The sequence below is a fragment of the Saimiri boliviensis genome, chromosome Y, assembly GCF_048565385.1.
Source record: "Saimiri boliviensis isolate mSaiBol1 chromosome Y, mSaiBol1.pri, whole genome shotgun sequence".
Taxonomy (NCBI): Eukaryota; Metazoa; Chordata; class Mammalia; order Primates; family Cebidae; genus Saimiri; species Saimiri boliviensis.
Window position 1 is genome coordinate 4174874 of NC_133471.1, and position 23162 is coordinate 4198035.

At 36.7% G+C, this 23162-nt stretch overlaps 1 protein-coding gene across 1 annotated transcript; it reads right to left on the reverse strand.

The window, feature by feature from the left end:
* Nucleotides 1-2597: 2597 nt before the first annotated feature.
* On the reverse strand, nt 2598-4254 carry LOC141583045 (heat shock transcription factor, Y-linked-like). The gene is made up of 2 exons (XM_074392461.1): nt 3742-4254; nt 2598-3260 (listed from the first exon to the last, which is right to left on the reverse strand). Exons 1-2 carry the CDS (start codon nt 4252-4254, stop codon nt 2598-2600), a joined length of 1176 nt encoding a protein of 391 aa, XP_074248562.1.
* Nucleotides 4255-23162: the final 18908 nt, after the last annotated feature.

Genomic DNA, 23162 nt, shown 5'->3' on the forward strand with positions numbered 1-23162 from the left:
GACAAGAAAACTAATGTGATAGATAAATACTTCCTGGAAAAATAATATTTCTGCATTAGAAGTCTTAAGCAGGCAAACAGGGAGAGAGATTTTTATCTCCAGGAGAGAAAGGTGGCCATAGTTACAGGATGGGAGTGTTCATGGCTGAAAGTAAAGTTGTCTGAATGTGGGTCCACATAAACCATGCTGAAACAGAAAGACATGAAGCTGAAAGGCAGAGAATATCAGGTCTGGAAGAGATTTGTTCAGCCATGCTGCAGATCTAGGCTCAGAATCTACAACATACTAAATACGAACAAAAACAATTACAAATTGACTTTCAGCATGAAACCAATGTCATGAAAATGTGCATTAGAGGGCAGGTATAGTGGCTCAAACCTGTAGTCTCAGCACTTTTAAAGGCCAAGGCAGGTGAATCACCTGAGTCCAAGGATTCAAGACCAGCCTTGCCAATATTAAAATTTATCCAATGGTTGATGCACATCTAGTCCCATATATTTCGGAGACTGACAGACAAAAATTGCTTTAAGCCAGAGGTTGAGTTTACATTGAGCTGAGATTGTGCCACTGCATTCTGGCCTGAGCAACCCAGTCAGATTCTGCCTTAGGCACAAAAAAGAAAAAGAAAAAGAAAAAGAGGAAGAAGAAGCATAAGAAGAATAAGAAAGAAAAAGAAGAAGGAGGAGGAGGAGGAGGAGGAGGAGAAGGAGAGGGAGAAGGAGAAGAAGAAGAAGAAAGAAGAAGAAGGAGAAGGAGAAGGAGAAGAAGAAGGAGGAGGAGGAGGAGGAGGAAGGAAGAAGAAGAAGAAAAAGAAAGAATAAAGAGGAAGGAGGAAAAGAAAAATATGGGCAGCAATAGCTGCTATTTTTTGATCTGATCGGCCATGTTGTGGTTTGCATAACTTTCAGTTTAATGTTTCCTGTTGACAAGTTTCAGTCTTTGTTTCCCCCGCTGAAAAGTTTCAGTAATGTTTCAGTTTCTGTTTCCTGCTGATAAGTTTCAGTTTTGAAACTTATGAAGGCTGGAATTTCCCAACTGCAAGCTTCCTTTGCCTCACCTCTCTGCCTGCGCCTATTTAAGCTGAGCTTAGCAACAATAAACAAGACTTGATCAGACTCCTGTCTTGTCTCCATTCTTCGTGTCTCCTGCCCATCCATCCCCACTCCCTCCCTTTGAGCTCCTGTTGTTGTCCTGCAGGTTGGGACAGAAAAAGGAGATAAGAAAGTGGAAAAGAAAGAGGAAGAGGGAGAGAAAAAGGGAGGAAAAGGGAAAGAAAAAGACAAAGAAGAAAAAAAAAATGTGCATTAGAAAACATGAAAGGGACTCCTGCAGAAGAGAATTAAAGACACAAATCTGTTGGAATGTTTTGATAAAAAATATTTAAAAAAATGATTACGGCTAATGCTAACTGTAAAATTTCAGCATATTCTGACAGTGATGCCACTCATGTGCATAATATAACATGAACTTTGTAAATCAAGTGATGACACAAATAAATGTGATTATAGTTACTGAACTCACTGCATATAAACTGTAATGAAAAAAGTCTGTCTACTACAATCTAAGCTTAAGATAATGGGGGAAAGCAATTGATAAATAGGATACTATATAGTGCATTTTAACCCATTTCTAAATTGTGTGTGTGTGTGGGGGGCGTCTCTGTGTGTGTGTGTCTGCATATTTGAGCATCTGGTCCTGTACAATCCCAATTTAGTCCCAAAAATTTTTAAGGCCAGACTAATTGAGAAGTCACTTATTACATTTTACTATTTCCACTTTATTCATTTTCCCTTACCTGTTGCTGTGGTTTTGAATGCCCTCTCCAAATTTTACATAGACAGTCCCTGGTCATTGTGATAGCCATGGGAGGTAGGACCTTTGAGAGGTAATTAGTCATGAGGATACACCTTGACATCGGCATTGTTGACTTTATCTGGAGAGCATGTTAGTTATTTTGTTGAGTGGACTTTGGATCAAAGCATGAATTCGGTCTTGATTTTCTCTTCATCACATGTCCTTCACTTTATGTTGATTGCCTGTGATGGAAAGAAAGCCTCACCAGATGCAGCCCTTTGGAATTTCCAGCCTTCAGAAACATGAGCAGAGTAAGTCTTTTTCCAAATAACTCCATCAGTAACATTGGGCTATTGCAGCAGAAAATTGCCTAAAAGACTATTATTTCTTTCTCTCTGTAGATAACTGAACGACCTTACCAAGGGATATGGCAAAGTTATTGCCAAATAATCAAAAGCACACACACACATACACACACACACACACTCACACACACACCACACCACACATATAAAATATACTATACTGTATATGTATGTATCTTATATATATTAGCCATACAAATATGTATATCCGTTCAATATATGTTTTAAATTAAACAAAATGCAACACGATTTCACTCTTAACCATATGTTTAGAAATAAATAAAAAGCAACCATAAGGGTAAACATGTAATTTTATTGTTCAAGAAGATAATTGCAGAATTTTTGCATTTTTTTCAAGGAAAATGTTAGTCTCTATGGTTGTTGTGCATTATATGGTACTCTTTTAGTGTCACTCTAATATCAGTTGTAATTAGGGTTTTATTTTCCCAGTGAAGATAGTTGAAAAGCTGGCTTGAAAGGAGAGTCAACAGATATATCAGCTGTCATGGGCCCTAGCAACCACATGTTACCTGCTGGTAGCAGGTTAGGATAAGGAGTCTCATTTATTGACACCTCAGGATATCTGCTTGGAAAAGTTGATGGTTTCACTATCAACTCCAAAAGACTATTTTGTGAGGAAGATATGATTTGGTATTGAGAAGGTGTGGTTGTAATGCAATTAAAAGTGTGGTCATTTGCTTGTATGTAGGTGCTATGAGATTGCATATGAATACTGGCCAACTGATTTAAAATAGCATTTTGATTTGTTGCAATACATTCTGTTGGTCTAAATGAAGTTGAAGATGGAGTAGGAGGAAAGCCACTTCTGGTTGTGTCAGGCAAACTGGCAATTCTTTGGCTGACAGAAGGTTTTCTTATAAGAGGCATGTTTAAATTTGTAGAGGTTGAAAATGATCCTTCTCCACTAGTTTCAGCAATTAATCCAGAATTATGATTATCTGTGTCAGCCCCTGCTCTAAAGTGCTTCTTGTTGAATAAAGTAGACACAAGAGAAGCATTTCTAATCCCAATTCTTCTTTTCATTTTTACTAAAAGTTGAGGATAGCCACGTCTGAAATTTGGGTTACAATAGACTTTTAACTAAAAGCAAAAGAGAAAGTAATTCAGTGTCATTTTAAACCAAGAGAAAAGTGGCAATAGCACATATAACACAAAAAACTCAGATTTCTGTCTTATCACACAAAGTTGATGTCATCAAATGATGCATGAACATTGTTTATTCTTTCCAGGAATATGCCTTTTGGGGGAAAGTGCACTCAAATTGTCAAGCCCTTGAGTAAAAACATGTTACATAATAATAGTAACATTTCATTATTGGCTTTGGTAAATTTATCTGGAGTTTATTGGTAAGATTCAGAGTTGTTACAAAATTTCTTGAAACCTGGAAAGTTTAATGCAGAAGCTGCCCTCACTGATTGTAAAAACCTAAACAATTTTTACTTCGATATTAATATAATTTACAAAATCTAGACTTACTGTATGTATCAACATATTTACTGATGTACAAAATAAAATTACCTATGTACTCTACATAAAGTGGACACTGAAATGTTTTAAATACCTTGCTTACAATGGGAACTTCTTTTTCTTCTTCCAGAAAGTCTGCTAGAAATGCAGATCTTTGAAAATTCTGTCGAATTTTACTGAATCCATAAAGGTTGAGCTGTCGAACTAAGCTTTTTATACTCTCAGCTTTAAATATTCTGTAAGGATCTTTTCTTTCCAGAATTTCTTTCTTGAAAAGTTCTTCATGAATCACTATGCAAGTTCCATCCTCATTCCATGAAATGCACTTGAACTGGTCACTTTCAACTATTTTCCAAAGTTTTCTGGGAAAAGTTTGAGAAATAAAATCATTACCCTTATCTAGCTCAGAGACACAAACTGTGTAACCTGGACTTTTTATCAAGGATCCTTGTGACAAAACCTGAAAAGCATTTTCTTCAATTATTGACCTTAAGTCGGAGTCTTCAGAGAATATGTCTTCACCCAACAGAAACCTAGTGGAAGCTTCTGAACTAGTCGATTTAACTTTAGGAGAAAGATCTTGAGTTTCTGAAGAAATATCTGCCATCTCAAATAAATATTTTCTCACCTAATCCTCCAGCCTGCATGGTTTTCAACATTGAGGTTTGAAAACCTGCTGCAGTGGGCCTAAGGAGGTAAAGTAATCTAGACCACTACAGTGGTTCTCAACTTGAGTAGCTATGACATCACAAGGGGCCTTTGGTCTCCTAGCAACACACATGAAATTTTACCAAGAGGATTTTCTTCTCAGCCCGAGAAATGTATACAGCAATACTAAAACATAGACTGAATACTTACACAGTACAATCTGCAAGAATCTCATCCCAGCAAAATCTTTTAAACATGTAATTAAATAAATAATGTCCTCAGTACCTGAAATACATGGAATTTTCTCACTGACACACACACTCTCACTAGATTGGTTCCAGGGGACACAGGGTCTGGTAATTGGGTAGTAGAGATAAAGATTATTAAAGCTCTGTCAGTTTGGCATATTGAATTGAAGACTGATGCACTACATGGCGAAAAGAAATGCCCATAGATATTATCGGTATTTTTCTAGTTGTCAGGGGTTGGGAAATAGAAGTAGTTCTTTAGGAGACACAGGGATTTCTGTTGATGGATAGAAATATTTAGGAACAAAAGATAAAATATTATTGTACAACATCATAAACATATTAAATTCCATTGAATTGTACACTCTAGTAACTTTATATTATTTAAAACTTACCTTCAAATGTTAAGATGAAAACAAATGTAACTAAAATATCTGATTAGATTTCAGAATAAAAAGTAAGTTATATGCATTTCCATTCAAAACATTTTATGTATATTTTTAAATTTAATATTGATTTTGTTTGCTATGTTTATAAATATCTGACAAATGTTAATGATACACAATATTTTAAAGCAGGCGATCTTGGAAGCAGATGCCAAAGAATGGAAGATTTAAAAAAAAAAAAAAAAAAGCAAAAGCCAAGTTTTTTAAGTTAAGTAAATTTTTATGTGTATCCAAGCAGAATTTTTAATTATTTTTTATTTTGCTCAAATGACCTAATGTCAATTAAAAATTATTTTTTAAGAAATCATCTGTGTGATGTAACATAACTGACTAACAAAACAGGATTTGAATTTGTAATGTAATCTTAACGTTAAATAAAATATTTATTGAATTTTTATACATTCACGGTATAAATAATTTCTGTATGATCATGGTTTAAAAGTGGCATATAAAAATTTTAAGTATTTGTGTTGGCAAGTTTTGAATATGTGTGGAGGAAATAAATGATAATTTTTATGTTTCTCACACCATAGGGGGCAGTTCTCTCATAATTGAAAGAGATGTTACTGTCAGAAGTTTGTCTTGGTTTAATGTAGTTTAGGTTTTGTGGGTAATTTTGTATAGTTTTATTTCAGATTTTTTTATATATAACACAATGTAATAAAAACATCCAGTAAATTCCTTCTCAAGATAAAACAGGTGTTTCTACCAGAGGTGGTTCATCAATTTTTACAATCTTTTTGTTTTGAAAAATGGACAATTAAAATATTTTTTATTTTTTTTCTTTTCTGGGAAATGTTTATGTTGCAATGCCTGAAGTACAAGCTTCTTCTGTGATGGGAGGGGAGGAATGATTACTGACAGCACCAAAAGGTGGAACAAGGGTGTGAAAAAAAAAAAAAAAAAAAAAAAAAAAAAGTTAATAGTAGAATCAGAAAAAGAAACCACATTAAATGTAGGACAATCTGTGTCAAATGGTGGCTGAGCATTTTGGGAAGCCAAGACAAGTGACAGTGTAGAGAGGAAAAATGCCTTGATGTTTTCAGTGGGAGACAAAGCTGTTACCTGTCTCCAAACTGCAAGCTTACATTTAGTCATGACGAGGCAAGAAAATAAGCAATTTTACGTAAAAAACATGAATGTAAAATGGGCTTAATCCACTATCTTGTGTAAAAGAGTAAGATGTCTGACCTCTTTTCTGGTAGCCTTTGATACACATTATGTTCTTGTTAAATGTGTATATATAATTTCACAACAAATTTGTTTTCATTTTCTCCTATCTTTTTGAAGAAGATGCAGGTGTTGGGAGTAGATTTTGGTTTTGATTCTATTTTTCCAAGGAGAAAGCTGAGTGTATCCGACGAAAAACCGTAGAAAGAATCGGCCAGCCTAGTGGCTGATGTCTGTAATCCACATTTTTAAAACAAGCATTTTGAGAAACACAGGGTGCATTTTCTGGATGTTATCTTGTCCTGTGACCTTGTGTCTGGTCATCAAGAGAAGAAGACATGCCTGGGAACTTTGCTGAGAATGTGGGGAGGAGAGATAAGGTAGGTTTTTTACGGAGTTAGTTAATTTCAAACAGTGACTGGGGTGAGGTTTTATATCGAACACAACACAGTAAACTATATTTTATTATGCAGCAAATACAGACTACTGTTGTTACTATTAAATTTCCCATTTAATATGTGGCTTTTTATTAATCCATTAATAGGAAGCAACGCCATTGCTTTAAATATTTACTACCACTTAGAAGTTAATATTTGGTATAGGTTACTTGGTGCTTCTATGAGCTTACAAGCTTATTTAGTAGATCTCTTTTATGCCTGTTTGGTTTTTGAAGCTGGACCCCAGGGTGGATGGCTTAGCTGTGTTGCAGAACATTTTAAGAGAAACAACCTGGGAATGGCTTTGTGCTTTTTATAGACAGCAGGGTGATGTGTGAGCTTATGGTAAGTCTATAGCACCGAGTGGATTCCTTTAGCACTAGGTTGCTAGTTTCTATCCTGACAAAAAAGGCAAAAAATTAAACTTTTAGTACCTGATGAACTCTTTGTGACTGTATCTGTCTTAAGAGTTGTCCCTCCTCTGTGGAATCTCACCTGCTTTCGAACCAGTCTCCTACCTGGGACCAGCCAGGGTGACAGCTGAGAATTTGGAAGGTTCTCACAGGCTGATATGCAGAGTGCTGAGGTTCCAGGAATGGCTGTTATTCACCTGTAAGATACCATTATTATTATTATTATATTATTATTATTATTATTATTAATTATTATTACTGCTAAGCTTCCTGCTTAGAAAATATGGTATTAATGTAGTTTTCTGGGCTACCAGCATATTATTTGCTTAGTTTAAGTTTATTTTATCTCATCATTTGACAATGATTAAGTTCCATTAGATGATTATGCTGCATAAGCCCATAGTTAGCCCTGTTGTTTTAGACAAGTTATTAGTCTTATTATTTTGAGGCAGTGCTACATCCTCTTGGGGCACAGGCTGATACTTAGTTAATGTCATCAATTGACTGGTGGTTATTGCTTCTGTAGTTGATTGAATATCACCAATTAAGAGAGACAAGAGACAAGATAGTATTAAACACCCTTTCAATATAATTACTACTGCCCCCTGAGTGTTTTACCCTCTCCCTCCCAAATATACAAACCATCCTTCAAAGAGTGAGTATACTGATTACTCTTTCCAAGTTTGTACTGGGACATGAGCTAGTTTTTGAATTCTGGTGGTAATTTCCATGACTGTTTGTCTATTATTATTAATGCCCAGACGGCCATTTGATAAGCTAAAATGTCCACATACTCCTCTTTTTGGAACTAAAAGATAATCCAATGTTAGTCTCTTTTGGAAAATGGCATTTCTCATCTTTGTGGCTTGTACCATTAGCAAATCAGAAACTCTGGAGCTTCAGTGGTTGTGACTTTTAGAAACTTCTGCAGCCTGATGATGCCATTTATTGTATCGATTAAAGGACTATATCCCCATGACCCAATTTGCACCCAAATAGCTCAGCCATAATAATTAATTATTCTTTCTAGAGAACAGTCTGTGTTTTTTTTCAGTTGTCTATTTATACATTTATTACAATTACACCAGCTTATTTTATTATTAGCCCAATGTGGGATTTGCTTCGTTGAGGGTTATAGGACAGGTTAACCATTGTTTACAAATGGATCAAGAGATGACAATGAGCCATGGCATATAGAATTGGCACCCCAGTAGTATAAGTAGTGCTGTTTTTTGTTTTTTTTTGTTTTTTTTTTTTTTCTATATGGGATTCTTGGAGAAAGGTTTTACAGACCTGGGGGCTATAACCTCCGAAACTGCTAATTTTCCATGTAAGAACTTCTGCCATTTTTTTTTTTTTAATGCACTTCATTGTCCTGAGTAAACCAGGTCCTCTTATTTGGAAACTCACTTGACTTCTATTTAAGCAAGTGATCTGGGAGGAGAGACATAACTCAAGCTGCTTTTCTAGCTATTGTGCTGGAAAGTGGGGTATTTATCACTGCACATTTAGCCGCTGCATCTGATTTCCAGGTAGGGTTCCACCTTTTTGATGGCCTTGACAATGTTTAACAGCTATTTTTTTAGGCTTTTATGCTGCATCAAAAAGTTGTAGAATGTCTTCTGTGTACTTTGCACTTGTTCCTTGGGCAGTTAGGAGTTCTTTTTTCTTGTGTCCGCTCCCGTGTACATGTAGCATAGCAAAGGCATATTTTGAGTTAGTATGTATCATGGTTCCTTTACCTTTTGCTAACAGCAATGGCTGTATTGGCAAGCTTTGAGCCACTAGCACGGAATCTAGAGTTACAACTCCATATCCTGCCCATTTGACTCTTTCTGTTACAAAGCTGCTACCAGCAGTGAAGTATTTAACATCTGGATATTGGAGGGGCTAATCTGTAAGGTCCTGTCAACCTGAGAATACTTTATAGACTGTTTCTATACAGTTACGTAAGTGAGATTCTTGCTCCAAAGGGAGCAGTGTAGTAGATTTGAGAGTGTTTACAATTTCTAAGTTGATGTACAATTTTTTTACACAAAAGTCCCTGGTATTGAGTTATTTGTGAATTTGACAGCTGGTGGTGACCTACTTAATCCATTAGTGTTAAATCATACCATGATACCCTTACAGCGACCTGCTGCCCCAGATTTTATTTATTCGCTTCCAGCATGGGCATGGCTGTAGTGGCAAGAGCCTTGAACCAGGGTGGCCTTTTTGGAGCCACTGAGTTCAGCTACTTGGATAGGTAGGATATTGAGTAATGCCATTATCCCAACATTGGGTTAAAAATCTAATGGCCATTTTCCTCCACTCATGAACATACAGAAGAAAAAAGTTAGTTATGTCTGGCAGTCCTAAAGCAGGTGTCTCAACTAGAAATTTGTTTATCACATTAACTGCTTTCTGTTGTTAAGGGCCTCAGATGAAGGGGTCTTTTCTCCTTGACCCCTTTGTGGCTTCATATAATAGTTTTGCCATTAGCAGGAAATTTAGAATTCTATGTCAGAACACTGCTGTCCCTAAGAACTCTCTGACTTGTTGCTGTGAGGTTGTGGTTAGATCCTTGTATACATTACTTAACATGTGCCATCAGTGGCTTTTGACAAACTCCACATATGTGAATACTGTGCAGCAAATATGGCCTTTTCTCTACATAGCTTTTACTCTATCTTCCATAGAAAGTGGAGGCAGTTTTTTAATGGCAATCTTCTATAGTGGGTGCTGCTGGGAGAAAGTAATTCACATACTGGAGAAAGGCTCAATCTTTATTTGGTGGGGTGTAAGCATTAAGGTCTGATGGAAGGACCTCACTAAAAATCATGAAGGAGTTGTTGAACACTTTGGTAAGCCTGATCCAACTATGCTGGGGATTTCCCCTTTGAAGCACAAAGATATGCCAATTGACTGGCATGAGACAAAGGCAGGAGAAAGCATTCTTTGAGTCTAAAACAGTGAACCATACTGCCTTGGAGGAAATTAGGGGGAGCAAGATGTATGGGTTTGGAAAAGTAATAGAAAGTAAGTTACTGTTGCTTGGTTTACAGCTTGTGTGTTCTGCACTGGACTATAATCATTACAGGTGTGGTACAATTTATTACAAGCCAGTAATCTATTGACTGATAAGAGTGGAGTGTTCCAGAATGACCAGCATGGCACAAAAATGTCTTGCTTTTCTAAGTGTTCTAAATGCTTTTCTAAGCCTAAAACTGTCTCCAGTGGTGTGGGCTACTGGCTCCCACTTTTAGTCCTCCTACCTGCTGAGCATGCTTTATGGCTAGCTTGGGTGGATTATCTTCAGCCCATAGCTCTGGAAATTTACTAATTAATTCTGACAGTGTGATTTTCTTCATTGGCCTCCAAGTTTGCTTTCCAGGACCCTCCACATCCCTAGCAGATAATCACCAGGTATCAGCTTGTGGAAAGGTGAGTACTAATACCATAGCCTTTGGTTGTTTAAAATCTAAAGTTATTCTTCCTTCAGGCTTAAAAGAAGTTTATACTTGTAGTTTTTGAAGCAGGTACCTCCTCCATAGAGGAACAGGGCAGCTGGGAAGATATAACATTTTGTGCTGCACCTCACATCTTCCAATGACACATCTTTTTGATTGGCAAAAATGATCTTTCAGTTTGATATTCCCATAGCCTCAATGATAGTAGCATAAGCTTTGAACAGTGGCCCTACCAGTTTTGTTACCACCTAATCCTCAGTCCCTGTATCTACCATAAAATTATTTGTTGTTGTTATGGATCACCTTAATGCTGACGATAGGCTACTTCGGGCATAGAGAAATTGAGCTTGGCCTGTGTCAGTCTTCATATCTTTTCACCCCAGCCAGACCAAGTAAGTCTGTATCCTGATTATTTGAGATTTTCTGACTTGCTGCTGCTGCTGCTGCTGCTGCTGTTGCTGCTCTTGGCCTACATATTTCATGGAGATAAAACCATTGGCTACATGGGGACACCTAATCTTTAGACAATGCTATTTTGGGACACTTATTCTTCTAATGCCTTTTACTTTTTATCGACCCCACATTGATCTTTCTCCAGCCAGATTTTAGATGCTGGTCTAGACATACCTCTTTCTCACTGTCTTGTTAACCCAAGTTGTGTCCCCATCTTGTCTTGTGAGTTATGCCTTGCCTTTCTCTCAGCCTCCTCCTCCTGATTGTAAAACATATTGCTGGCCACTTGTTTGAGTTTAGTAGCATCTTTGCCCTCACATTCTCTTGCAATTTCACCTAAATCTTTTATTGCCAGACACACTGGGTCTCTCTCTTAAGTCTCTATCTCATTTGTGTGCTCTCACTCTCTCTCTGTTACTCTTTGATGACATTTGTGGTTTTATTGCAAGCTTTCACTCATCAGTTTATTCTTACACTGTGATTACTGTCTGAGCTGCTTGAGCCAACTGCTCCCACAAACATCTGTGCTCTGTTGCCTTCAAGGTAGCAGTTTAACTCTGTCTCTCTCTAAGTTTCCCTTTTACTTTTGTTTTTGTTTTTAACATTTTGCTGGCCAGAGCACACACTTGACAATGCTTCCATTCTTAACTTGACAGCTTATTTTTTAATAGCTGAGAAGCTTCAGCTTACTAATGATCAGTTTTAAGACGCTAACCCTCAGCGTATCAAGTGTGAGTCTTTAGAAGTAAAGCTACATGAATATAAGAGAGAAACAAAGAAGCAAATTCAGGCAGTCATATGTAAACTGGTACACTTAATTTTGTTACTGATCACAAGAGTAATGTTTTTGTTTGTTTTGTAAAGTCTTCTGTTTTTCTTTCCTTTATTTTTCTTAAGACAGAGTCTAGCCCTGTCACCCAGGCTAGAGGTCCATGGCATGATCTCAGCTCACTGCAACCTCACTTCTCAGGTTCAAGTGATTCTCTTACCTCACACACCTGAGTAGCTGGGATTACAGGCACATGCCACCACACCTGGCTCTTTTATATATTTTTCAGTCAAGACCATGTTTGACCAGGCGGTCCTAATAGTCTCTAAATTCAGAAGTTGTGAACTGCCCAACTATCCTCCCAAAGTGCTGGGACTGCAGGCATGAACTACCAAAACCCAACTGTCTTCTAAGGTTAATATTTAACATATCAAAAAAAAATCTAAAACTTTTAATAAATGTTGGGATACTCTACTGTTTCACATAATACTTTTATTTCTAATAACATTTGTTTAAGTGATTTGAGTGGGTCCTACAAATACAGTGAAATAGATAAAACTAAAAATCAAGTAAATATAACGTATCTGTGGAGAGCATTAATGTTGAGCCTTGCTGTTGAAAAATAATTTGTTACTGTTCTGGTAAAATAGTTAGAATATTTTTGTGTGTTTGTGTGTGTGCATGATCGATTTGCAGTTGAAGTGTTCTAAAGATTCTGAGATATCAAAATTTAAATGAAAGTGAAAGCAAAATGTGGGAAGGAATTAGCTATTTTAGAACAACTTTGAGAAAGCCTGTCAAGCAAAATTGGCAGCCTTTAATCTTCAGGGAAAAAGTATCTTTGGTAAAAGTAAAAAGCACCACGAGGTGGTATTTATAAATAGTTTCCTGGTTGGGTATTTTCTACAGCTACTGCTACTTTGGCTCCACAAGATTCGGGAATTAAGTGGCACAATAAATGAAACATGTCACTAGAAGAGCAACACGTACTTGGACCAAGAGTGCAAATAGAGGGATGGGCTTTGAAAAGGATACACAGACTGGCATTCTCTGAGCTTAGTGGAAAGGCAAGAATTGCAGAAGTAAACAGTCATGTTTGGGTTATGAGAATCATACCCTAAATAACCTCCATTTTGTCAGGAAGATTAGAAGGGAGCAGCTTGGAGGAAAAAAAAGTAGGTCTGGTGTGTAAAGAAAGAATAGCTCCTTAAGACAGAGAGGCATGATAACCTGGATTGAAGGACCAGATGTGGTTGGGGATCCTGGAATTGAGAGAAACCAAGCCATGTGTTTGTAGGTGAGTTTACTGTTCTAGCTCTGGGAATAAACTATATGTGTCTCTCCCTTTGGACACTTCCATGAGTGTGGAAAAATGAAGATGTTTAAATATTGCAACTTTGTGAGCCCACTTTTATTGAATTTATAAAGGCAGCTACCTAATTGATAATTCTGGGGCTGTCTTGGGTAGCAGAGTAGAGGGAAAGTAGCTGCCAACCTAGGGAGAAAGTGAGGGTTGAATGGCAGCCTCAATGATCAAGGGCTACATGTGGAGAGTTTTTCAGATAGAAGAATAAGGATTGCCTAACAGTACAGAGTTGCAGGATGAGGTTTCAGGTGGAAACTGAAAACCAAATGCATGGTACTGCCATTGGGCAGAGTCATGAAAATGAGCAAAGGTCAAGGTCCCTGGGGTACAGGGGTCACTAGGGTCAAAAGAATCATCCATGTGGCCATTTTACCTGGTGAATGGTAAAGTAATTGCACAAAAGTCAATGAGGATGAGGAGTGGCAGGGAGTCCATGTCAGCAAGTTGGATTATATCTATTCCTTTACAAAATCACTTTCTTATTCCAAGAATATGTCTTAGACAAGAATGGATTCACAGCAGTTTAGTTACATACACCCAGAACTGCTGCTGTCATATGTTACAAGTAGGAAGGCTTTCCTCTCAAGTGTCCACTGTATCTTGTGCATTCTCAATAAAACCTAGTTGTTTCATGGTAAGGACACCCTCTTGTATAGCATTTCTGGGAATTTGGCTTACATCGAGTATAAAAATGAGTGTTGAAAGCACAGATCTTTGAGACCATGGAATTGTTTATAGACTAATAACTTCATCTTCAAGAAGGCTGACTGACTAGATTTCTATTTAACTGAGAGTATATGAAGGCTTTGAAAGGATTGTCATTCTCATATAAAGCATCATGCATGGATTTTCTCAATGGAATTTTCAATTCCTCTCTCTCCCTGATTAAGCTATGCTCTCCTTCATGTCACACCTTGGATGTCACCTCTGAGATTCCTTTCCTGACACCACTTAATGACTCATTTTTGTCTCATTCCTGCATGCAATCGTTATTAACTCAGTTGTGAAATTATTATATTTGATTGTGATTGTTTCTCCCTTACCACATTTTGAGGACAATAGAGATTAGGTTTTTATCTGTGTACATTTTTAGATCCAGTTTCCAGTTTGATTCTTTTCATGTGATAAGTAGTTAGTAAATTCTTGCACTGTGAAAACTTAAATGGAATGATGGCCTAGGTGATCATGAGTTCACATGAGCTTGCTAACTCTGAGACAGAATTCCTTATGAACATTATGACTGCCACCACTAAAAGCCATGGGGATTTTAATGCTGAATGCACATTTAATTTTTTTTTTTCTTTCTGAAAAACTTACCAAAGTTTAGCTAATGAGGCCAGACATGGTGGCTCATGTCTGTAGTTTCAGCACTTTGAGAGGCCAAAGTGAGCATGTCATTTAAATGCAAATGTTCAAGACCAATATGAGTAGAATGGCAAACGTCATCTCTACAAACAATGCAAAAACTTATCCAAACTTGTTCATGTGCACCTACTACTCAGGATACTGAGGTAGGAGAAACCCTTGAGCCCAAGGGGTGAGGTGACAAGTGAGTTGAGATCACAACAGTGCACTTCAGCCCAGGGAATGGAGCAGAACACCAGTTTTATTTTGTTTTGTTTTCTAGATAAAGAACTGAGAGGTGTTAAAGCTCTAGATACTAAATACCATAAATCACATAAGGAATGTTAGGAATATATGGAAATGCAGTTTATTAGAAATTGATGGTGTCAGTATTTATGCAGCTAGAATATTTAGTTTAAAAGGTTGAAACCTTGCTTTCCAACAAGGTTGAGAGGATTCCAAATCAAGTCTGAATTTTTTTGTTTATTTTGTTTTGACATAGAGTCTCACTCTGACACCAAGGCTGAATTGTGTTGAGATAGAGTCTCACTCTGACACCCAAGCTGAAGTGCAGAGGCAAGATCTCAGCTCAACATAAACTCCACCTCAAAGATTCAAGTGATTCTCCTGCCTCAACCTTCTGAGTAGCAGGGATTACAGATGCTTGCCACCCTGCCCAGCTAATATTTGCATTTTTGATAGAGATGTAGTTTCACCATGTGTGCCAGGCTGGTCTCAAACTCCTGACATCAGATGATCTGCTCACTTAGGCCTCCCAAAGTGCTGGAATTACAAATGTGAGCCACCATAACCTCTCAAGTTGAATTTTCTTGAAGGCAAAATTGGTGTTCTCTGTCTGTACTTTGCTTTTTGAAAATTAGAAAGAAGTATATTTACTTAAATAAATTTTGGTTTTATTATCTTGCTTGCTAAAAATTAATCTTTAGACAGATTGAAACCAAAAAAATATACTAAAAGAAAACTTTAAGATATGGGTTTGTTAAGAGGTAGAGAAGCAGAGCAGAATCAGAGGGTTGAAATTTTTAATTGTGGATAATAGACGTTTATTTTAGATATTCAGCATAATGAGATGAAAAACAATGTCTAAATATATGTCTAAATATCTAATATTTATGTCCAAGAAGAGTTCTGTTTAAAAAATCATATCACATAGCAATAGAAGGTACAAGTTAAAAGAAAAAAACACTAGAGGTTAGCTTTTGAAATATTAAACAGTAAGATAAAAAGCAGAATGAGGTGTTATTGTTAGACTAACAGCAGACAGATAATCTGGAGGGATGATTAATACTTTAACAGATCATATATTTTGCAGTTAATTTCAGTCCTTCACATCTGATGGTTTTGTTTGTGTATGGTAACTAAATTCCATATATCCAACCCTACAGCTTTTACCAGAGTTGAGAAAAAAAAAAAAAAAAAAAAAAAAAAAAAAGAAAAGAAAAGAAAGTATGATGGTCTAACTTGACTTGCAGTGGGTGAATTTGGAAGTCTAGATTAATCCATTTAATTTTGCTCTCTATTTTGTTACTTTTCCAATAGTCAATTAATTGTTTTTGTGTTTTTCTAATGATTATTTTTTTTTTTTGTTTGCTTGCTTTTCTTGTTTTTTGTTTCAAGAGAGAAGATCTTGCTATATTGTCCAGGCTGGTCTCACATTCTTGGGTTTAAGTGACCTTTCTGCCACTGCCTTCTAAAAATCTGTGATAGTACATGTGAGAAACCACACTTGGCTATATCTGTTAGATGGTTAAATGACAAAAGCAAATATTCTACCTTCAATGTTTATAAGCTAATTAATTAAATCCTACATTTAGAGGCAACATTATATGCAATCAAATACATAAATAAATTTTTATTACTTTGTAACTACTAGTATTATTCTTTCATTTCAGAATTAATTTGGGGCTTTTATCATCTGAAACCATTGTTTAAGTGTTACCTTCTATTGAAAATCACATTCCTCTTGATACTCTCACACTTCTTTCAATCAGATACAGAAGTACCCTAGTTCTGGTAGTTTCAATACCTTGTAAATTAGTTTATCAGTTCATAAAATACACTGATAATTTCTACCCTTTCTTCTGCTTTCCAGTAATAAAATCCATGTAGCACTTTTAGTCCATGGAAATAGAAACACTTGATTTTCTGTTTTCTAAATTTCTAAGCTACTATAGTTTATTTATTTTTATATTTTTGCTAATTATAGGAACCATACATTCCAAGAATAAAAATAAAATGCATAAATGAGGCATTTAAATGACATGTGTCGAATATAGAGTCTTAAGGAGATCTATAACTGAAAGCTTAAGAGTGAACTTTCAAAGTAATTAATTGTTTGGTACTTTTGAAGAAGTAGCATATAAAAATAATTTTGTGGAAATATAAAACTAAGAAAGTCATTTAATTAACATTCTATGCGAACTTTAAACCGCAGCTGCATGACATATGACTAAGAATCAGACACTGATATTCAGTGAAAGAGCAAACTAAGGGGCCAGGCCACTGACCAAAAAGAGTTCTAGCAGCTGCCCTGACCAACTGGCCCAGCCAGCATTGTTTTAGCACACATTAAATGACAGGCTTTGAGTCAACACCATTACAGGGTAATTAACTTGGTCACCAACCCCCTGAGAGAGCCATTATGCTCATGAATGATCACAGGTTAATTTTAGAACCTCATGGGTAAACAAGTTATTTAAATAAACTTCATCATATTTTTTCTTTTATTTGCTATTCAGATATCAACTCAAGGCAAAATGGATTAGGCTGACTTCAGCCAAATCTTTTACAAAGGCTATTCAGATTTTCTGGCTTTCCAAGAAGGACTGTGATAATTTTACATAATTTTACAATTTCTTCCATCATTCTGAATAAATCCCCACATCTCCCCACACCCCTTTATTTTTCTGCATTAGGCTATATTGTCTGAAGGGTAAATATGTGTGCAGCAACAGGTCTTACAGGAGAGGCTGTGATTCCTCTTATTCTGGCTTTGTATTTTCAAATTAGAATACAACACAGGGCATCTTTTACAATGGAAGAGTGTTTTGACACCTTAGTCCGACACCTGCTGTTGGTAAGGAACCCCACTGGGTATATGGTAATTTCTTAAGGAACCCCACTGGGTATGTGTTAATCTCTTTTAGCCAAACAGTCACATTGTTTGAACCTGAACCTGGGAGTTTTTCTAAGTAACAGTGCAGAAATTAAGCAGATATAGAAGATGGGCTCAATAGAGTGTGGCAGATACAGGTAGCAGGAAAAGAGAGAGTAAAAATGAAACAGATTCCCTAGAATTAATGGTGTCTGTGTTGTTAGAGGAAGCTGCATTATCTGAGACTGATGATTCAGTAGGGTCAGTTTCTTCATCTCCAGTACCAGCTTGAATTCTAGTCATGCCATGGTGTGGTTTAATATGTTGTGCTGGAATCCAAAGATAACCTGAGGGGGTGTAAACATAAGCGTATTCGCTTCTCTATGTTAACAGTTTATTTAGAGCACAAATAAGATGTTTACATCTTTCCATGAAACTGCAGGTTTTATGTCTTTAGAGATTTCTGCAATGTGCTTTTCTACTTCTGATTGAAATTTGTCATCTAAATTTAAATCATTAAAAGTAAATAAGGCCTGTGCTAGTAGTGTTGAAAGGTCCTTACTCGTACTCACCCTTTTTTGTTCTCTGAGCATATTTCTAAGAGTGGAGTGAGCATATTCTAATATGGCCCATCTTTAGAGGTCTATACAGAATGCCTGTGGAATGACAAATATTCCAAGTGTGACAAAGTTACTGAATTTGTGAACTGGTATGACCTGGACCATTATTAGCTTTAATTTTTATGGGCTGCCACATAAATGCAAAAGATAAAATAAGATGTTTAGTGATGTATCTGGTAGACTCCCCTGGAAGGACATGTGCATTAATTAAATGAGTGTTAGTATTAATGGATACATATACATATCTTAGTTTTCCCAATTCAGGAATGTATGTAACATCCATTTTTCATAACTGATTATGTTCTAGTCCTCTAGTGTTAACACCTGTTGAATGATGGAATGTTTCTGTGAGCTGGCAATCTGGGCATTTCAGGATAATTTGTTTAGCTAGTCTCTGGGCATGTTAAAAGTGTTTAGATAAGTTTGTTCAATTTTGATTAAAAAAAGAACTGATGCAACTGATTGTCTTGGTCATGCAGTGATGTCATAACCTGTAGGTATGCTTGTCTATTGCCATAAGCCAGTGTTACAGGTAATGAGCTGTGGGCTTTAATACGTGTTTTAAAAGTAGGAGGAGGGCATCGATTTAGCAATCCTTGAAGTTCAAAAAAATGCACACAATGTGGGCTCGAGAGTAGTCATTATGAAGGCAGTTGCAAGGTTATGCAAGAGAGAAGTAAAAAGAGTCACGAACAGTGACGATGTTAATAGACTAATTGGAAAATATACCAGGGCTAATATCAATGCTCCAATATTAGCTCTTCTATTTCCAGTAAATCCAGATCAAATAGAAAATTACTTGGTATTCACCAAAGAACTGATTTTTCGTGATTATGCAAACCTTCAGTAAATACTGTTAAAACATTAAGTATGGGGGAGTGAACTGTTTCTGTATGTAAGTTCACAGAAATATGAGATAAGAACTGAAGGAGTTTATCAGCAGAAATGAATGGTCTATGTGGCCTGTGTAATCAGCCAGAGCTATTTGCAGATTTAGAGGGGGAAATTACTGCTTCAAATTGCTTTTGACTAAAAAAAAATTTTATGACCTCAGGGTCCTAACCTAGAAGCTAATTGCATTGTCTGCAGCTTGCCTAAGTGAGCTTAGCAAGTAACTGGATACAGGGAGAGAGTCTTTTAGTCCTGATATGTGAGCAAAAAACTTATTCTAGAAAGCACAATTAATCCTGTAAGACAATGTTTGGTGGAAAAAAAAAATAACAATTGAATCAAATTCCATGGATCAATGTAATCTAGTTGCTTTTGAGAAAGAGCTGGTTCTATTTTCTTCATTACCTTCTTTGAAGTATGGGTTAAATATCTGGGAGAAGACAGAGCTCTGTTGATTTTAAGACAGAAAACAGGACCGGAGGTCTAAGATGGCCAAATAGAAACAGCTCTGGACTGTGATTCCCAAAAAGAAAAACACAGAAGGTGAGTTATCATAACATTTCCATGAGTTTTTACTGCCCACACACCAGGAGATTCCTGGGCAGAAAAGCTCCATGAGTTTCCAGCATGGTTGTTTCAGCCAGCACCCTGGGTACCTGCACAAAAACTCACACAATCATGTGTAGCTGTTTCAGTTGGCCCCTGCAACCCCTGGGAGACAAGCTGCCCATTCAGCTGAAAAAAGGGGGTCTAAAACAGGGAACCAGGTGATCTGGATTAGCAGCTCCCACTCCAACAAAGACAAGCAATCTGGTACTCTCTCAATTTAGATTTGCAGCAAGTGCAACTGGACCCAGGCACTCCAGCTCGGTGGTGGGAAGGGCATCATCCTTTACCAAGGCTGTCCACCATTACTGAGCCAGTCCACCATTACTGAGGCAAACTGCCTTTTATGAGGCAGTCCACCATTACTGAGACACTTCATTATTATGGAGGCAGACCACCATTACTCAGACAGTTTTAGCTGTAACTCTGTAAACAAAACTGCAAGGAATTCCACAAAGCAGCTGGACAGACCCCAAGGCAATTCAACAACACTTCTGCTGGCAGACGATGACTAGACTGACTCCATACTGGGCAGGGCACTTCTAAAAATAGTCATCAATGCATCAAGAACTTATGAATAAAGCCCCAACTTCCCAGGAAAGAGCATCTGGTTCAAAAGATAGCTGTGATTTTCACCGCAGCAGACATAAATGCACCTTCCCAGCAGCTCTGAATGAAAAAAATTGAGACTGCATCTGGGCATTCGGGCTTCTAAGAGGGACTGACAGTCTCCTCAAGCAGCTCCACAACCCCCATATATCTAAAGAGACACCTCATAAAGGAAAACTCAGGCTGACATCTGGTGTGTTCCCTTCTGGAGCAAAGATAATATAGAAAGAAACCAGTAGGCACCCTTACTGTTCTGCCACACTCACAGGAAATGCTGAGGCAATCAGGTCTGAAGTGGACCTCCAGCAGTCCTACAGCAGAGACACCTGACTGTTAGATGGGAAAAAAAAAAAGGAAAGAAATAACTTCAATATCAACAATAAGAACATCCATTCAGAAACCCCATCTGAAACTCGCCAACTACAAGGACTACAGGTAGATAAATACACAAAAATGGGAAGAAACCAGCGTGTAAAGATGTGAACACCCTAAACCAGAGTGCCCTTTCTCATCTGGGGGATGACCACTCCTCACCAGCAAAAGAACAAAGATGGATGGAGAATGTCTGTGAAAAATTGACAGAAACAGACTTGAGATGGTGGTTAATAAGGAACTTGTATAAGCTAAAAGGACATGTTCTAACTCAATGCAAAGAAACTAACAATCTTGAAAAATGGTTAGACTAAAGGCTTATGAGAATAAACAGGTTAGAGAAGAATATAAATGACTTAATGGAGCTGAAAAACACAATACGATAACTTTGTGAAGCATCCTCAAGTTTAAATAGCTGAATAGACTAAGAAGAAAGAAGGATATCAGAGATAGAATAATTCAATAAAATAAAATGAGAAGACAAGATCAGAGAAAAAAGAGTGAAAAGAAATGAACAAATCCTCCAAGAGATATGGGGTTATGTGAAAAAAAAAAAATTACTTTTGATAGGTGTTCATTAATGTGATGGAGATAATTAATCCAAGCTAAAAACACTCTTCAGTATGTTATCCAGGAGGACTTCCCCAAGACAGTAAGGCAGGCCAACATTCAAATACAGAAAATACAGAGAACATCACAAAGATATTCCACAAGAAGAAAACGGAAAGGCACATAATTATCAGATTCACCACGTTGAAATGAAGAAGAAGAAGAAAAAAAAAAAAAAAAAAAAAAAAAAAAAAGCTAAGGGCAGACAGAGAGAAAAGTCAGGTAACCCACAAATGGAAGCAATCACACTTACAACAGATCCAACCTAACAGACATCAACAGAATCCACAGAATATCCATTCTTTTCTACACCACATTGCACCTCCTGTAAAATTAATCACATAATTGGAAGTAAATTACTCCTCAGCAATGCAAAAGAATGGAATTTATAACAAATCATCTTTCAGACCACAGTACAATCAAATTGGCACCGAAAATTAAGAAACTAACTCAGAACCACACAACTTCATGAAAACTGAACAACTGGCTCCTAAATGTTGACTGGATAAACAATGAAATAAAGGCAGAAATAAGGATGTTCTTTGAAACCAATGAGAAAATAATACACAATGTCTCAGATTATCTGGGACACATTTAAGCAGTGTCTAAACAGAAATGTACAGCAATAAATGCCCAGAAGAGAAGTAAGAAAAGATCTAAAATTGAAACCGCATTATCAAAATTGAAAGAGCTATAGTAGCAAGATAAAAAAAAAATGAAATAAAGAAAGAAAGAATGAAAGAAAATAAAACCAAAAAACTAGCAGAAGACTAGAAATAACCAAGATCACAGGATAACTGAAGGAGATAGTGATACAAAAAACCCTTCCAAAAATCAATACATACAGGAGCTGGTTTATTGAAAAGATCAACAAAATAGAAAGACAGCTGGCTGGATTAACAAGAGAGAAAAGAGAGAAGAATCAAATAGATACAATAAAAATCTATAAAGAGGATATCACCACTGATTCCACAAAAATATAAACCACCCATCAGAGATTACTACAAACTCTATGCACATAAACAACTAAGCCTGAAAGAAATGGATAAATTTCTGGACACTTGCATCCTACCCAGCCTAAACCAGGAGGAAGTTGAAACCCTGTATATACCAATAACAAGGGCTGATATTGAGGCAGCAATTAATAGCCTACTAACCAATAAAAGCCCAGGTTCAGATGAGTTCATAACAGAATTCTTCCAGACGTATAAAGATAATCTGGTACCAATTCCTCTGAAACTCTTCCAAACAATACAAAAAAAGGGGAATCCTTCCCAGACTTTTTATGAGACCAATGTCATCCTGATAGCAAAACCCTTCAGGGAATGAACAACACCAACAACAAAATTTTTTGAACAATATCCACAATGAATAGACATAAAAATCTTCAATAAATACTGGCAAACTGATTACAACAGCACATCAAAAAGCTTATCCATCATGATCAAGTAGGCTTTATCCTGGGGATGCAAGGCTGGTTCAACCTACGCAAGTCCATAAATGTATTCCACTACATAAACAGAACCAAAGATAAAAACCATACGCTTATCTCAACAGATGCAGAGAAGGCCTTTGACAAAATTCAACAGCTGTTTATGCTAAAAATTCACAATAAACTAGATATCCATGGAATGTATGTCAAAATAATGAAAGTTACCTGTGACAAACCCACGACCAGTACCATACTGAATTGGGGGAAAACTGGAAGCAATGTCTTTAAAATCTGGCAGTAGACAAGAATGCCTTCTCTCACTATTCCTATTCAATACAGTATTAAAAATTCTAGCTAGAGCAGTCAGGCAAGAAAATGAAATAAAGCATATTCAATTAGGAAAGGAGGAAGTCAAATTGTCTTTATTTGCAGAAGACACGATTGTATGATTTGAAGACCCCATCATCTTGCCCCAAACTCATCTTAAACTGATAAGAAAATTCAGCTAAGACTCAGGA

Bases quoted from the DNA above. Each gene is read 5' to 3' on its own strand.
- LOC141583045 (XM_074392461.1), bottom strand. From the start codon at position 4,254: ATGGCAGATATTTCTTCAGAAACTCAAGATCTTTCTCCTAAAGTTAAA. The intron at 3,261-3,741 runs GTATTTAAAACA...TTTTGCTTTTAG, and splicing joins AAGTTCCCATTGTAAGCAAG to TTAAAAGTCTATTGTAACCC.